At 33.7% G+C, this 19226-nt stretch overlaps 1 protein-coding gene across 1 annotated transcript in view; it reads left to right on the forward strand.

Moving 5' to 3' along the window:
* Positions 1-18809: 18809 nt before the first annotated feature.
* Positions 18810-19226, forward strand: part of Polr3E (RNA polymerase III subunit E) — a gene marked incomplete in the record, with an annotated part of 39165 nt that continues 38748 nt past the window's right edge. The window contains 1 exon segment of the mRNA XM_081731633.1: positions 18810-18975. Within this exon segment, the coding sequence (XP_081587759.1) occupies positions 18943-18975 (33 nt within the window).

Raw genomic sequence — 19226 nt, forward strand, 5'->3', positions numbered from 1 at the left:
AACCATTGAAGATTATGATGATGATGATTTTGAACAGTACAAGGAAATAATAATAGAATCAGATGCTGCCTTCCAAAAATATAATCGAGATAAAAAGGTAGCATCTAGTAGAGGTTCAAAGTACATTAATATTATCAAGCCTATTTGGGACAATTATATTAAACCATCTTTACCTCCAACACCACCAAGAAAGAAAACACCAAAGTCTGGGGAAGGAATTAAACAATATACCGAGATACCTAAAGAATATGTATGGATGGATGATGTGAGAAAGCTTATAGATAGGTTAATAGTTATAGATGGAGAAGAAAAGGCTGGAAATGATAACTTTTACAATGAGAAAGTAAATATAGTGAGTATGATTAATAATAAGCTTTCACAATTTATTCCTAATGATCCAAAAGGTATAGGTTATTTGATTAAGATCTTAAATACATTACCACCACGATTCTGGAATGATGAGAAGCTTGGAAAAATACTAATGAATAAGATTTTAAACATGAAGGGAATACCGGAGTTACATATACCAGGCTTCAGATTTTGCGGGCCTTTTACGAAGCTTCAAGAAAGGTTATAGAGAGGTGATGAAGGTATTAACCCATTAGATGAGGTTTGTAAAGAACACGATATATACTACAGACACAATAAAGATACAGAGTCAAGACATATTGCAGATAAGGAACTAGAAACTAAAGCATGGAAAAGAGCATTTAGTAGTGATGCGTCAATTGGTGAACGATTAGCTGCTTTTGGGGTTGGTACTGCTATGAATGCTAAGGTTAAGTTGGGATGGGGATTATAAGTTTTTAATTGTTATTATGCATGAATCTTTTATGGGTATATCCCATAAAAGCGTTGTTTCAAGATTTTGTTTATAATAAATGGATAGTGTTGAGAGTTACGAGTTACAGAGCTTTAAGGCTAACACAAGAACATTTAATAATTTGAATGAAGCTAACAAAGATATTGAGTTCGATTTCGATGTGGGGGATGGGTTCGTACATCCACATAAAGCAGATTGTCATATGACTTTTGAAGTTGTTGGTGCATCAGTTGGAGGAACATTTGGTGCAAATGATACTATAAAACTTGTAGATAACTTCTTACCATTCTTCTTTTCTCAAATTGAGGTTAGAAAGCATGGAGTTGTTATAGATAAGATTGAGCTACCAGGAATAACATCTACAGCTGTCGGAACATTAAAGATTTCCAAGCCAGAAGTTGAATATCTAAAACAAGCAGGATTTGAAACAGATGGGAAACTTGGTCTAAGAAAGGACTTAAGTGTTTTGTACCCATTAAGATTAATTCCAGGCTTCTTAAGTGATTATAAAGAGGTTATGTGGAAAGGTGAATTGAGAATAACATTTACAAAAGCTAACAACAATAACGATGTTTTGTACAAATGGACTGGATCAGGAGCAGCTCCTCATGATGGAAAAATAACAATAAAAAGTATGGAGATAAGAATGCCTATTGTTGAATACGAATCTAATTATGAAAACAAGTTAAAGTTGAATATTCTTAAAGAACCAAAAATCATGTTTTCATTCCATACTTATCAATGTGTTCAGAAGACTGTTGTAGGTTCTTTCTTGGAGTTTGATGTTACTACTCAATTTAATTCTAGACAATTTGATATGCCTGATTTCGTAGTTGTAATGTTTCAAACTGATAGAAGTGGTAAACAAACGGCAGATGCAAGTAAGTTTGATCATTGTAAGGTAAAGAATATCTGTCTTAAGAATGGGAGGAATGAGGTATTTCCAAAAGAATCAAGAAACTTAGATATTGCTAACGAGGATTATTTTAAGATGTATGAAGATTATACTGCATTTAAGAGAATAACGTGTGGCAACACCGAAATGTACTATGACCCTAAAGAGTTTATAGATAACAAACCAATGTATGTGATTAATTGTAGTAAGAGGAAGAATGTATCGGTAAATGAGAGAACAAACATAAAGATTGTTGTAGACTTTGCAGAAGCTGTGGCTGCTGATACTATATGCTATGCGATTTTAATTGGACGAAAGAACTTTACATATGATCCTAAGAATGAGAAAGTAGTAGAAGAGTTTTAGATAGTTAACAAAATATCAAAAACAATTCAAGGATCTAAGGACCAGTATCACTGGCCCTTTATCAGTTAGCCATAGGCGACTTTAAAGGGTATCGAAAAGATACCCTTGCATCCTCAAACTGTTTTCATTAACGATTGTTTTATGGAAGTTTTTCCATAAAACGAAATTGATAAAAATGATTAAATATTTTTTGGTGAAAATAAAAATTGAAAAGTGTTCATTGATTTTCTATATAATAAATACGATGGCAAAACACGTTGATTTTTTAAACAAGCTTGGAAGTCTTAAACAAAAACAGGTTATTGGATTAAGAGAATTAGAAATAAATACGGAATATAAAATTGTAAAAATGGAAAAGATTAAAACTAAGTTTGGAAAGAGCATTTTGGTCGAGTGTGAGGATTTCAAGGTTTTTTTTTCACCTAGATTTACAAAACACTTAACATAAAATGATTGATGAGATCGTTAAAGATGGAATAAAAATCAAATACACTGGTCTAAAAGAACACTATCCAACTGTTGAGTTCTGTATGTAAATCCAAAAAATGAACAAAAATGAACAAAAATATGCCGTTAGAAGTAAAAAATGGAGTGGTTAGAAATGGATCCTCAAAAAAAGTTCATTCTTACTAATAACTTTAATGTAATTGTAAAAAATGTGCAAACCGAAGTTCAAGTTGTTTTTGATATTAACGGCTGTCTATTCAGCTTGAATTATGATCAGTGGACAGAGTTTAAGAAGTCATTGTTTCCTATTGAGAACGAGGTTAGCAGAAGGTTCCATTATCAGTATCCGAACTTGTAATTTTAAGTATGTTTTAACTGTATAAGTGTTTTTATAGTATCAACACTATAAAAGCTAAGAGCTTTGGGCATACAGAATACAATGCCGTTCGAATTTTAAAGATACATGTATAAATAAGAAAGTTATTTGAATTTTTGTAATTATATCCTTAGAGTTATGCAATTTATAAGACATTTGATAGATAGGAAATTTATTTGTCTATTGATTGTCGTTTGAATTTTGAAAATCGGTTAATATTTGACGAAGTTATAGTTAATTCAAAATTTCGGGAAATTTCAGGAATTTTTTACGGGTTTATTTTGAGTTTTCGGAAAAATGTTATTCTTTAAAAAAGTCTCAGAATTTTGCGTAGATTATACCAGTATTTTTTATTTTTTCGATTTGTTGAAATTTTGTAGAGATATTGAAAAAGGGAAACATATCCTGTGAGTTATGCAACCATCTATGCATTTTAAAAAATTGGTTATGTTATTAGTATTCATCTACCGTTTGAATTTTTGAAATCGGTTAATTAGGGACCGAGATATTAAATAATAACGTTATTTGGGGGTAAAACTGTCAGTGTTGCCAACTCATTTTTAACAATTATCATATTTATTAGTAATGGGGTGAATTCATCCCTATATGTTTTAAAGCGATATCTTGAAAAATTAAAATCCTGGAACGTTCCGAAAAAATATATTGAGTTGGAGACTGCATGGTAAAAAGATCTAGTGAGAACAGCATGTACAATTTGTGAGTTGTGAATTTCTTTCTTTTATTTGAGGAAATGATGTTGAGGAAATCATGTTGAGCTATATGTAAGTCATTCTCTCTCTTTCTTACTGAAGGTGGAAGGATATAATGACGTGTATCAACGAACATCATAGTTATTACGTAGTCCCATGCGGTGGGATTATGTCATAGTTATTGCGTAGTCTCATCTCGTGGGATCACGTCATAGTTATTACGTAGTCCCATGCCGTGGGATTACATCATAACAGCTCCATCTGGTGTCCACTGCTAGCTAGAAGCTCTGTTGAAGGAAGAGGCTAATGCATATATATGTATGTTGGTGTGAGGAAAAGGGAAAGCGAGAGACTGTATACTCTGAATTGAAACTGGTTTGTAAGCTGATTATATGTATGTGCGTCTGGTGTAACCAGCGAATCAACATACTTTAACTTATCATCATTCAGCCATCTGTGAACCGATTTCGATCAAACAAAAACTATTTTTTCAATCAAAGACAGTGCTATAAGTTATAAGTTTTAGATGTAAGTTTAGGTGTAAAATTCTTTTATGGTTATATATCATAAAAGTAGATTGAAGATGTATCCTGTATGGGGTCAATGTGGGGAAGATGTAATTTTCGATGTGTATAATTAGATTCTATGCTGGGGGATTTCATATATAAAAAAGCCTGGTTTGAGGAAGTGGCCCCAGATTGGTTTTATGAATACTACTATATTAATACTTTACTACCTTTATTTGAACAAACTAATATAACATTCCCTGTGGAATTAAAAAGTATAAAAAAATTGAAAATATATATAATTCGAAATTTAATAATGAACCAATTTCTATCAACGCGTACGAAATTGATTATGATAACGAAACAATTTTTCCTTTACATATAAGCGAAAACAGATCTCTAAGTAAACATATTGATTTATTATATTTAAAAGAAGATTTAAACTCCCATTATTGTTTAATTACAAATTTAAACGGTTTAGTTAGAAGTCAATTAAGTTCTAAACAAACATTTATATGCAGACTGTGTTTAATATTTTTTATAATAAATCAAAATTAGACGAACATGATAAATTATGTAAAGAACACACCCCAACAAAAATATGCCGAAACAAGGAGATGTTTTAAAATGTAGAAAGCTAAAATTATTATTAGAAACCGATGTCGTAATTGTCGCAGATTTTGAAAGTATTTTAAAATCTATAAATAAACAAATTGGATCCAACAAGAAACAAATTCAAGAACACATACCGTGTAGCTTTAGTTATATTGTATGTTGGAGTAATCAATATATAAAATCAGACCTAGTTATTTATCGTGGTGAAATGTGGCAAATAATTTTCTATCTGCTGTAGCGAAGGAATTAAAAAATAATAAATATATTAGATGAACAAAAATGTGAACATTAACTAATTCTCAGCTACACGATTATAATCAATCTACACAATGTTGTTTGCAATACTAATTATACGAGTGAAAATCGAAAAGTGAGACATCACAATCACTTAACTGGAAAATATATTGCCACGGTGTGTAATAACTAATTTAAAAATTAAACGACAAAGTAATTTTGTTCCTGTATTCTTTCATAATTTATCTGGATACGATGCACATTTATTCGTGAAAGAACTAGGTTGCACACCTGGCAATATATCTGTTGTTGCGCAAAGCACTGAGAAGTATATCACATTATCCAAACCTTTTAATTTTAATGGTAGACCCATTGAGTTACGTTTTGTCGACTTATACAGTTTTCTCCCTTACAGTCTCGAAAAATTTGTGTCAAAATTAAAACCTGAACAATTCGTATATACAAGACAAAATTTTTCAGATGATAAGTTTCCTTTAATTCTTCGTAAGGGAATTTATCCGTATGAATACATAACAGATTTGGATAAATAAAAGAAACTGAATTACCCGCGAAAGAGGCGTTTGATAGCAAATTGAACGGAACACAAATTTCCGAGACCGACTACGAATATGCACAAGCGATTAGGCATAAGTTTAATTGTCAAAATTTAGGGAACTACCATGATCTGTTTTTAAAATGTGATGTACTTCTTACAGCAGATGTATTGGAAAATTTTCGGAAAACGTTTAAATGCTTATAGTATTGATCCAGTTAATTGTTTTACTGCACCTGGTTTGGCATGGCAAGCCATCTTACATAAGACGAAAATTGAACTCGCATTACTTTCCGATATTAATATGTATATCTTTATTGAAAAATCGATTCGTGGAGGTATTACACAATCTGGTTTAAGGTATACGAAAGCTACTAATAATCCTTACATTATTTTGATCCTCAAAAAGAAAGATCGTATATACTATATATTGACATGAACAATTTATACGGTTTGGGCATGATAGATTATTTACCATATGGTGAATTTCAATGGGAAGAAAACATTGAGCATTGGCAAAACAGGAACAAAATTATAAATTGGCCCGCTGATAGTGATTGGGGTTTCTTTCTGGAAGCGGACTTAGTTTATCCAAACAGTTTACGCGAAGACCATTGTGATATTCCGTGTGCTCCCACAAACGAAATTCCACCAAATGGTAAATACTCAAAATTACTTTTAACACTTAATTCTAAAACTAATTATATCTTACATTACAGTCTTACAATTTTATCTAGCGCAAGGTTTAATATTGGTAAAGATACATAAAATATTATGGTTTCGTATATCTAAATGCCTTTCACCTTATATAAAAGAGAATACTAAGCGTCGTGCAAATGCTACAATTGAATTTGAAAAAGATTTCTATAAATTACTAAATAATTCCATATACGGAAAGACAATGGAGAATGTACGTAAACGTATAGATATAAAATTAATTAATGATGAAAAAGTGCAAAAAGTTCGTTGCGCAAGATTAGTTTCAAAATTGGGTAAAGTTAGGAGACAATCTTGCATTATTTCATGTTAAAAAATCTGTCACTTTAAATCGATATATGTAGGAACCGCTGTTTTAGAGTTATCAAAATTAGCAATGTATCAATTTCATTATAATGTCATGAAACCTCGATATGGATATAAGCTTAGTATTACTTCCATGGACACTGACGCATTTATTTATTTTATTAAAACTAAAGATGTTTATAAGGACATAAAAGAAATGATTGATTCTTTTGATACTTCGAATTATCTACAACCCAACCCGTATAATATTCCATCAAAAATAAAATGAAAGACGAAATGGAAGGTATACCAATTAGTGAAATTCATTGTTTACGAGCTAAAAGTTATGCAATAAAAACTGCTAAAAATAAAGAATTGAAAAATGTAAAGGGATCAAGAAAATGTAGTTAAATAACAAATTACCTTTGAAGACTATAAATCATGTTTATTTGAAAGTGAAAATATTCACAAAACCTAATATGAATTTAAAGTGAACATCATAATTTAAACACAAATCAGGTAACAAAACTGGCCCTAGATCCCCATGACGATAAACGAAAAATTTTAAATTGTAACATACACACTGTTCCTTGGGGGTATCCTAACAAAGACTTAACATGTGGGATTTGTATATTGTAAATATGATATTTTAGTTTTTGTATATATTAGTGTAATATTATTGAAAAAATGTCACAATCAGTTCGAGAACAAATAGTTGCAGAATTACATAAAGGTGCAAGATGAAACTATCCTCGAATACCCGTTATAACGAAAGGAAAGGTCTAGCAAAAATTAATCGAAATTTCAAATATTTATTAACTGTGATAAATACATTCTCTAAATATGCTTGGGCTATTCCTGTAAAAAATGAAACTGGGAAAGAAATTACACAAGCATTTACAAGTTTTAAGAAGAGTAAACAAAAGCCCAAAATTTTTACAAACTGACAGAGGTCAAGAATTTTATAATTCAGAGTTTCAGAAGGTAATGAAAGAGAACAACATTAAACATTATTCCACGTACAGTGATGTGAAAGCAATTATTGTTGAAAGATTTAATAGAACATTACGTAATTTAATGTGGCTACAATTTACACTGCAAGGGAATTATAAATGGATTGGTATTCTGCCGGAATTACAAAATAAATTAAATAATATTCATTCCACTATTAAAATGAAACCCACCGACGCTATTAAAAAGAAAATGAAAAACATCTATTGACAAACATATTGCAAAAAGTTTTCTGTGGTCATCATCATCATAGGTATTCTGCCTTTATTGGCAGGTCACTTGCCGCAGCTGAGAAGCTTCCATGCTCCACGGTCCTCCGCTAACCTTTTCGTCTTCGCGTATGATCTGTTTTTATATCATCCATTAATTGTAGTCTCCTTCGCCCCTCCCTCTCTTTCCCGCCACCATACCCTCTAGGACGTCCCTCATGATGCAATCTCTTCTTAGGCAATGTCCCAACCAGTTTCTCTTCCTCTTCCTAATAATATCTAAAAGTGTTCTTTTCTCACCCACCATTTCTAACACTCTCATTCGTTTTCTGCTCTGTTTAAAATTACTCGAAATCTAGAGGATGAACTTCTCTCTCCCTTCAGGGTTAAAAAAGAAAAAGAAAAAAGAGTTCTATGACAACTTTCGTAAACATTCGATTTTAGCATAATATGATGTATGTGTATTCAACTGAAAAATGTAGGCAGAAGAAAAGTAGGTAACAAAGTGTTGAATACTGAAAAGTTGAAAAACGAGGAAATAAGAAATCTTTTCGCTGAAAAATTCGAAGAAAAATGTTCAAACGAGGAAAGGATAGGCGCAGGTAGTAACGCACGGTGGGAACATGTTAAACGTTGCTTACAGCAGGCTGCAGAAGAAGCAGTAGGTTACCGCGAACACAAAACTGCTAAGAAACCATGGGTTACAGAGCAGATGTTGCAGAAAATGAGGGAGAGGAAGATGTGGAAACAGGTTGATACAGAAGAGGGCAGAAAGATGTACAGAAAGTTAAATAATGAATTACGAAGAGAAACAGACAAAGCGAGGGAAGGGTTTTACAAAAGGAAATGCGAGGACATAGAAGAATTATAAAGAGTTGGGAAATATGAGGAAATGTACAAGAAGGTGAAATCTATGGAATTTCGGAGGAAACAAGGAAGTATCATGATGGCAGCAGAAAATAAGAATGGGAAGGTAGTCAGCGAGAGAAATGAGGTCATAGGAAGGTGGAAAGAATACGTTGAAGACTTATATGAGAGTAGGGATAGAGTTTTCTGTGGTAAAAAGTAAATTTAAAGTAGGTGAATATGTAAGAATTAGTAAACTTAAGCGTCTTGGTTTTGATAGGTTTTACATGCAATTGGAGTACAGAAGTCTTTCGAATTGTTTAAGTTTTCTTCACTAATCCTCCAACATATCACTTAGTAGACTCAAATAATAAACCTATTGAAGGAAGATTTTACGGACATGAATTACAATTAACGAAATTTCCTAAGACGTATTTAATTAAAAAAGTACTGTAAAAGAAAAATAAGGCCTATGTTAAATGGTTAGGTCTGCCATCAGCTGAAAATTCATGGATTAATCTTTCCTCAGTAGTGTAAAGATATTTTTTAAACGAGTCTATAATAGAGTGAGAGAAAAATGGGATGGAAAATTCCTTTTACATGTATGGTAGCAGGATCTACAGGCTGTGGGAAATCATACTTTGTTAAAATATTTCTTGAACATTACAGTAAGTTATTTAAAATATTGTATGGTGTTATGGTGAATGGCAGCCCTTGTATGATACTCTTTCATGCTGCACCTTTCAAGAAGGGTTACCTCAAAATGGTGAATTTCAAGCATCCGAGAATCCACATCTTGTAATCATTGATGATTTAATGTGTGAGTGTGACCATCGGATTTTAGATATTTTTACCAAAGGTAGTCATCATAGAAATATAAATGTAATATTTATAACAAAATATTTTTCACCAACAAAAGGGAATGCGGGATATTTCGTTAAATTGTCATTATATAGTATGTTTTAAAAATCCTAGAGACCAAGCTCAAATTAATTACCCGGCACGACAATTGTATTCAGATAACAAAATTTATTCAAGAACCATATCAAGATGCAACTCGAATTGCCAATGGTTATTTACTTTTTGATTTAAAACAAAATACTCCTGATGAGCAGCAAGTTCGAACAAATATTTTTCCCTCCGATTGTTTTAATTAGTTTACGTGCCTGTAAAAAATAATTAATTGCAATACTGTTTATATTTTAACTACTATTTGTGCTATAATAGCAGCAGGAAAAATGATTAGTAAAGAAAATGCACATTTACTAAAACTTTTAGCAAAGTCAAAGCACGTGAGGCAATTTTACAGAATGCAGATCCTGATTTAATTCGATCGATCTGCGAATGTTCATATAACGTATTACAAGGAAATGTTTCATTAAATAAAAAAGAGAAAATTAGATTTAAAAATATGAAAAAAGGAACCTAGGTATTTGGTGAAAAAAGGTCCGTCATTAAAACAAAAGAAAAAACGAATAATTGTATAAAATGGTGGTTTTCTTACTGCATTTCTTCCACCTATTTTAGGAGGTATATTATCAAGTTTAAACAAAAAAAGAAGTGCAATGCAAAACGCACAAAAACTTATTTTAATCTCACCGGAAAAATTACATCATTACCAAACGATATCTAATCTTCATGATAAAATGAAAGAAATTTTAAATAATAAAAGTTTGAATGCAGAAGAAAAATAAGTACAATACAGAGAAGTATTACAAAAATATTTAAATATAATTTAAAAACCGGCAGCAGTTACAACTTCAACAAGTGTTGATAAAGAGGAGGAGGAGAAGAAGAAGAAGATGATAAAATAATATCTACTTTCCCCGAAATTTGTAAACGTAAAGCAAGACCATTATTACGTAAATTGAAACAAAATCCTAATATTCAATGAGATGATAATGGAAATAGAAATATTAATAATAAATTAATTCCAGGTGCAAATATAGTGGATTTAGTATCCGATTTTGTTAGATGTCGTAAGAAAAATATTTCAGTTGCCGGTTGGAAACCCTGTGCTACATTATTAGCAAAAGCCAATACCCTCTTAGAGTACATCGGTAATCCTCAACGAATAGAATATATTAGAAAACTCACACAAGTCGAAGGGGAAGAGGAGGATGAAGGGGAGGGTCCTCCACCCCGTAAACGTAAAGCTATCAACAAATGTACTTATAAGTAATAAAATGATTTTACATAGTACTAATATAGTATTGTAAACCATTGATATATTTGAGTATATAGAAACAAAGAGAAAAAATAAATGATCCTTATCTGCAATACTACAGTCATCAAGCAGGTAGTGGATATAATATATATATATAGGTACACCATACCAAGAAGGTTATGGCATTGGTAGTTTTCTAGGAGGTTTATTCCGTAGTGTATTTCCATTATTAAAACAAGGTGCAAAAACTGTTGATAAAGACTTGATACGTACAGGAATTAATGTAGCAGGAGATGTACTAGATAATAATAGATCTATTGAAGAGTCTTTACAAAATCGGTGGCAAGAAGCTAAGACAAATTTAAAAAATAAAGCTCAAAATAAATTAAATCAAGTATTGGTAGGATCGGGAAGAAAAAGAAAAGTTCATTTTGCATCAACAGGTTGTGGTGTGAAGCGGTTGAAAAAATCCAGAGATATTTTTGATTGATTGGATTAATTATGGAGCAAAGTGATAGTTTTTATATTACACTTCCTACCAACAGTTCTACGGAATATTTTCCTCAAAATACTCTTGCTTGTTATACTACTAAATTATATCATCCTATTGTGCTGGAGAAGGGAGTGTGGGAAACAGCTGTTGATGAAATACATTATACAAGTTCATTTCAGAATGTTTCCAAATATACTAATAATATTTATTACCGTATCATGAATACAGAAAGCTGGAACATAACTAAAATCTTACAGGACACTATTATCATGTTGACGACATTGTATCTCAAATTAATCATAAAAGTGATACATTAAATTTACAATTAAAAGTTACAGCATCAGTAAAACGAATTGAGGTTACTAGAGTAAGAAAAGATCAGGAGAGGCATACAGAAGTACGTTTATCTCCCGAACTAGCCAGAATACTAGGTTTTGATCATATACAGCAAGAATATATCGCAGTTTTGCATCATGCTCGTTATTCACCAGATTTACAAAAATCGCTACCCACACTTATGTATATTTATAGTGATATTGTAGAACCACAACTGGTAGGTGATACTATAGCTCCATTGTTACGTATTATAAATACAAATATTACAGAGTATGGTATTAATAATGTACATACTTTTGAAAATCCTCATCGTCCCCGTGCAACGTAAACAGTTTGATCAAATTATTATTTATTTAAGAGATAGTACAGGTACTCCACTTCTTTTCCAATATGGCAGTGTATGTGTAAAATTATATTTTCACAGACGTTATACGGTATTGTAAATTTAACTTGTGTGAATATTAATATTAAGAAAACAAAAATACAGTGTGAGTGTATGAAATCAGAATTAGATTTATTTGCGGGTTTACCCACTCAAACAAGTATTATAGGTAATAAAATAGTTCCATATAAGCCTGTGGCTTCAATATCTGATAATGCACCAATAGAATTTGTAGTCCCTGGTCATGGAGACGACTATATTGACTTACCACACACAATGTTACATATTAAAGGTAAAATTACTAAAACAGATGGTTCTAATTTAACTTCGGCTAATAAGAAAATTTGTTCTGTAAATGATTTTCTGAATGCAATGTTCAGCAAGGTGCAAATATATTTGAATAATCAACTTATTTCCTACTCCTCACATACATATCGATATCGATCGTATATTGAAAAACTACTAAATTATAATGCTAATGCTAAAGCAACGCATCTTGAAACATCGATGTGGTTTAAAGATACTGCAGATCATATGGACAGTGTGACCGATGGTAACTTAGGATTTAAACAAAGTTTTCTTCTCACTACTTTCAGTCAGTGATTTGAATTATTGAGTTATATTTATGCTGATATTTTCAATCAGGAGAAATATTTACTGAATGGTGTACAACTACGTATTAAACTAATTCCAGCTAAACCTGCATTTTGTCTAATGGGTAAAGCAGATGCTGATGGAAAAGTTGTAATTACAGATACAACATTACTTGTGAAAAAAAGTTGATGTATCACCTGCAGTTAAAACAGCACGAAATAAAGTATTACAATATCCTAAATTTAGAATAAAATATCCTATAACAAAAGTGCAGGTAAAGACAAAAACTTTGTCACAAGGAATTATGGATAGTACACTTCCCGATCTGTTTTCTGGCATAGTGCCTAAACGTATTATTATAGGGTTTGTTACTAACACTGCTTGCAATGGTAATTTTCAGACAAATCCGTTTAATCTTAAGCATTTTAGTATGCCATTCATTACATTGTATGTTGATGGAACACCTGTACCATCTAAACCGCTACAACCTGATTTTGATAATAAGCTATATATACAAGCATATTCTACGTTATTTACAAGTTCTAGTATTTATTGTAATCAAGGTAATGATATTTCACTTGTCGAATATCCTAATGGTTATACTCTACTGGTGTTTAACTCCCAACTCTAATGCTAGTGCTGCATTTCATACTAGTCCACAACGTCAAGGAAGTGTACGATTAGAGGTCCATTTTAAAGCACTGCCATCTCCTGTAACAGCAATTATTTACGGTAAATTCTCCTCAGAACTAGAAATTGATTTCCAGAGAAATATATATATATCAATTAAAATGTTAAATACCCCGTTCTTTACTGACATACACACAGTATTGTCTTGTAATGTTCGGTTGAATAACATACAGGCGGTATAATGAGGAAACTCACTTTTGTGAGCAAAAAGCATGCAGAATATGGCATGACCATTTATTGGGCTTCAGGCCCTGAGCCAGATTTACGACATCAACGGTGCGCTTAGAGGAAACCAATCCTTTCCAATGCAACCATCCACGTCCAAAATCTCCATGCTTCATTGGTGAATAGAAGGGACTCGAACCTATACTTTCAGGGCCCGATATCTGGAGACATCAGGCCCCGGGTTCGATTGACAACCACCGCTGTGCTCAGGGGATCACGACCTTTCCATTATCACCTCTCACGTCTAAGAACTACATATTTCATTGGAGAATACAAGGGACTAAATGATGAAACTTCGTGGCCCAATTTCTGGGGTTTCGGGCCCATTTTCTGACATCACTGCTGTGCTCAGGGGATCATTATTTATCACCACCACTCGCGTCCAACAACTCCATGTCTAACACGGTTTCCTTACCGTAGGAGATTCTGCTCCTGAATCTTTATATACTATCGATTGCACATCACATTATTGAATACATACGCATATTGTGGAGTAGATTACATTTTCGAGTTAATAACTTACATGTATTTTTGAGACATTTTTATTTTCTTATTGATTTTTCAACAAACAAGGCTACGGGTTGGGCAGGGACAACCTTTCCCTAGTGCCCCCTTCGCTAGCACTGAGGCCCTGTTAGTTACGCCACTGGTTATTATGTACGAGAATGGAGTTTTGAATTAGTTATAACCAATGGTCGAAGTGAGACGGTATGCGGTGGTATGCCATACGGGGCACGGTAATTTTGGCACCGGAAATTTTGGCACCAGTAGTTTTGACACGGTAATTTTGGCACCAACAAACGAAGCAAACGGAAATTTTGGCACCATTTATAATTGAAGTACAGAAAATGTGAGAAAATACTCTGAATGTAATAGATATTTAAATTTACATGTTATTAACTAGAACTGCTCCAGCGCGACCAATCAAACCAGTGATGAATGTACAGTCAGCGATAAAATTTCTTTCTCTTCTGTAAAATTTATTTGCCTATAACTTTGGAATTGATGGACTGATTTGAGAAGTTTTCTGTAATTTATGGAAAACTGTATCTTTGAGTTGCTGAAGACTGCACTATGTTCACTGCACTGGGTATGTATTTTACTTTCAAGTGCAAACAGTAACAGCTGATTCCAACCATGGAAATTGAAGTACAGAGAAAAAAATAGAAAATACTCTGGATATAATAGATATTTACGTTCACATGTTAATGACTAGAACTGTAAATGCACGAATAATGAAACAAGGGACGAATGTACAAATACCAGTAAAAGATAATATTGGCAGCTTCATTAGATATTCAAAGCAAGTCAAAATTATCCCCTAATGGGTTTGCATTTTACTTTCAAGTGCAAACAGTAACAGCTGATTCCAACCATGGAAATTGAAGTACAGAGAAAAAAATAGAAAATACTCTGGATATAATAGATATTTACGTTCACATGTTAATGGCTAGAACTGTATCAGCACGAATAATGAAACCAGCGACGAATGTACAAACACCAGTAAAAGGTAATATTGGTAGCTTCATTAGGTATTCAAAGCAAGTCAAAATGGGAATTATTGAACTCTTAACTAAGAAAACTTAAATACACACTTACGCAAGAAAAATTAACAAATCAATAAATGAATTTCAATAACACATGATTTGCAATAATATAAGGTTCACAATAATCCCAATTGTAAAACATTGCACCTTTTCTTTACATCTTTAACTTTTGTTGTGCACAACATTAAATGAAACAGCATGCCAAAATTCTTGCATGCTCTTTGTTCCAGCATTGTAGGCCAAGCACAAATTTTGAAGTCTTTTCTGCAAATGCTCATAGATCCGCTTCGTCTTCTTGGCTGGACGCTCCCCTACAGCAATCTGCAAAAGCAGTGTCGAGACCATCGCTTCATCCTATTGGATGCATTGGATTAATTTCTTGATTGACGGATGAGAGACTCCAACCAGATGTTTGAACTTGTTATTCCAGGACTCGCACATGTTGTTTGTTCTCGGTTCGCTATTTAGTGTGACGTCGTGAATATTCCATACTTCTGGAGGGAAAATAGGGCGCACATTTCTCAGACGGATGTTATCAGCGTTTCTTCCAAAGACCCGAACACGCCGGTATGTACCGGAAACGTAGGTCTGGTCGAAGTAATCCACAAGCCCTATTGCTTCTTCTGCAGCCTCTTCTCCAAGGAGTTGCATTCCTTGACGTACATCTTGTATTGGAAGAAAAGCAAGGCCGTTCAATTTTCCACAAAATATACGAAATTCCTCATCCTGTTTGTAGAGATTTGTAAGCCCAAGTTCTTGAATTTTCCTCCACGTAGACTGAGCTAAGTAGAAGAAAAACCTCGTACACGTATGGAATCCCGGAACGTTGTCTTGATTGCATTCATTGCTGCTATTTCAAAATCCATGACAACGTTTTCAGGATCAGGGAAAAGAGACAGTTCGTTGCATCGTTGAATTACGGCTCGAAACAATTCCTCGTACGAAGCTTGAGACTTTCGTTCCATCAGAGCATACACTGTTGTGATGGACATTTGTCCTGTCGTCACTCGGATTACATACACTTGGGTGAAGTGTTTAGGAGCCATATAAAAGTTACCGTCCATAAACTATGTTTCACTGTTGGATAATTCTCTTAGACAATTTTCTGTCCCAAAAATGATAAGTCTAGATTCAGCTTCCGCTCCATTGTCATAGAATAAAAATTTTTTGGGCTCCGATCCTTTAGTGAGTGTCCATTCCCCTGAAAGAGCAAACAAAGGAAATTAGAATTGTTGGTACACCACCAGGAGATCTAATATAGTTATGTATGAAACTAAGCTAGCTAGAAAACACAATTTCTCGCCTCCTCGCGTTGAACTTATCACCCCCATGCTTTCAGTTAATGACACTACTGAAAATAATGAAGTAAAAATCACATACTGAATTTATACTTTCACTTTTACAAAGTTATAAGCAAAATAAATTTTACAGAAGAGAAAGAAATTTTGTCGCTGACTGTACATTCGTCACTGGTTTGATTCGTCGCCCTGGAGCAGTTCTAGTTAATAACATGTAAATTTAAATATCTATTACATTCAGAGTATTTTCTCACATTTTCTGTACTTCTATTATAAATGGTGCCAAAATTTCTGTTTGCTTCGTTTGTTGGTGCTAAAATTGCCGTGTCAAAACTACTGGTGCCAAAATACAATGTATAAATCGTTGAGGAATTTCTGATTTAGCTAATCAGAGTAGGCCTACTCCTGTATATTCGACGATAACCGTTTAAGATCAGATAAAATCCGTTCGCCATGTAATTTTATAACAAAATGACGCGCGTCTATTTACTTTACTTCATGGTTCTCCCATATTCACTTTCAAATGATGGGCTACAGTAGTCATCTAAATTCATACAATTATACGCACTCATTGCAAGATTTTTCACTTCATGATGTAGACGCAGGGGTTGTTCTTGACCCCCGGAGCTCACTTTAGGAACGATTCGTCAGGAAAAATAATATATAAAAATAACCGCATGCACATGACTGGCGATAGTTCGTGTTCGTCCCTTCGCGATTCTCCGAGATGAATCGAAGAAGCGCGGACCAAAATGAAGTTCTTGCTACTACGCGGTGGTAATTAAAATACTCCAACTCTAGATATCTCTTTCGACTCGACGAAATACTGCAACCAGTGGCACACTAGCGGCAGTCCTTCAACGCGTCGCTATAGCGACGATCGACATTTACCGGCAAGTGGGTCACTAGGTGTTGGCGACGTTTACGGCAGTATAACCACCGTGGATGACGCGCCTGCTTACTACAGTCGCACTCTCGCGTGGGCCCCTTTCTATGTTCCTGCCCTGCTTCTGTTAAATAGAATTCTCGATTTTAGTGTTTTTTTTTTCACTTTCGTATATGTAGCATATGTCTGGATGCGCCTTCTGCCTTACGGAGAAGTCCCCGTAAAAATAACCTGCACGCATGAAAGCAAATCCTATCTTAAGAAATAACTTCTGAAATGCTACGTGTGAAATCCGTAATAAAATAATTGTAATCTTATAATAGGATAACATGTAATCAGTTCCACGGTACTTCAGTTTGCGAGTATATAGTCAATCTGTACGCAATTATTTTTTAATTATTCCAGATTTATAACAGTACAAAACGTCTGATTAAAGCAAGAAAAGTGAGAAATATGGTTTTTATTTGATGGACTCTTCTTTCTTAATCTACACCCGATATTCTTGTATATTAAATTCTCAAATTAATACTTATATCATTGACACAAAATTTAACAATTGTTATGGACATGCAAGCACTGTAACTACATAAATCGTGTAGTATCAACAAAAATACTAACAATATCTTCCAGCATAGATATTAGACTTCGTTTAAGCACACTTTGAACATAAGATAATTTTGGAAGAGAGTAATGAAAAGATATTTATTCAACAAATGCCGTTCTGTCACGATGCCATCATAGTTTTTTCGTATTTTCCTGCACTCAACTTGAGCGCTGATTGGCTATTGAACGTTCTTGTTTTGGATTGTTTAGAACAGGACCGAAACGAAATTTCTTGAACGAAACCATTCAATTCAAGACAAAAATGACGTCAGTGTTGACGTCTTTTTCAACAAATAGTCTTGAATGGTCGTGAACAAGACTCTTGTTCAAGCTTTCTTGGATCGTCTACAAGAAGTATAAGAGCCACTGAACGACATGTCATTTAAAGAAAAACTTTTCAAGAACTCATATCTGTGTATATAGGTGCCGACTTTGGGGGGCTGGACGCTTTTGCCACCCCCCCCCCCCAATATATAAAGGTGGGGTCCTCGCCCCTTCAATATAATCCAGTCGAGGAAGGAGAGGATGAAGCGGAGTAGCCGACCGAGAACTTGGAGGGGGAAGAAGAAGGATTTCATCAAACAGTTGATAGAAAACGGCTGAATATAATTATGTTCATTGTTTGGCCCCCCCCAATATTTTCTTCAAGTCGGCGCCTATGTCTGTGTAGATGTAAGGTAATTCCTTCAGACTTCGTATTTGCTTGCCTATGGGTAGGGACACCATTCCGGTTTGAGTCATTGTAAGGCAAAATATGTGTGTATTTGTGATAATAAGGTATCGCAGTTATAAATGTTTTTTGCACGTTTTGTGCTGCTTTACGCTTCGCAATTCTTGCGAAGGATTGTGCGGAATAACGCCCTAGGACATTAATACTTGATTTTTTTTTTTTTTTTTTTTTTTTTTGTAAAAATCAAGAACTTCATAAACGATGCATAGAACGGTGCTTGGGATTTAAAATACAGGCGTAGCCACATGTCAATATTCTGTGCTTTGATTTGGTAGCAAGCTTTGGATGGGTTAAAGAATTGAAACACGTCTGTGCGTAACTCGCTCGGAGGAAACTGACGATTTGGGGGTGTCAATTATCTGGTATATTGAATGCTGCTCTGACTGTGTAGAAACAATATGAATGAAGATGACGACCCGGTTGTACATGAGGTAGATTTTATTGTAGCTCCTTTGTAAGAATTACGAAGTATAATTTGTAGAATTTTTGGAAAAGTGTTGGGTGGTGTGTAGATCATGTGGATGGATTTGAATGAACGATATGGATACTGAGATGTCTGAGTGTGCAGATCATAATTATGTGAGCCACAGCGTACTAACTATAAGTAGGCGTTGTCTTCATAAAAATCTGTCTCTCTTAATTTTCTGTTAGCGTGCAAATGAAAATATATTTTTAAAAAATC

Source organism: Thermobia domestica, chromosome 11 (genome assembly GCF_964235325.1).
Source record: "Thermobia domestica chromosome 11, izTheDome1.hap1.1, whole genome shotgun sequence".
Taxonomy (NCBI): Eukaryota; Metazoa; Arthropoda; class Insecta; order Zygentoma; family Lepismatidae; genus Thermobia; species Thermobia domestica.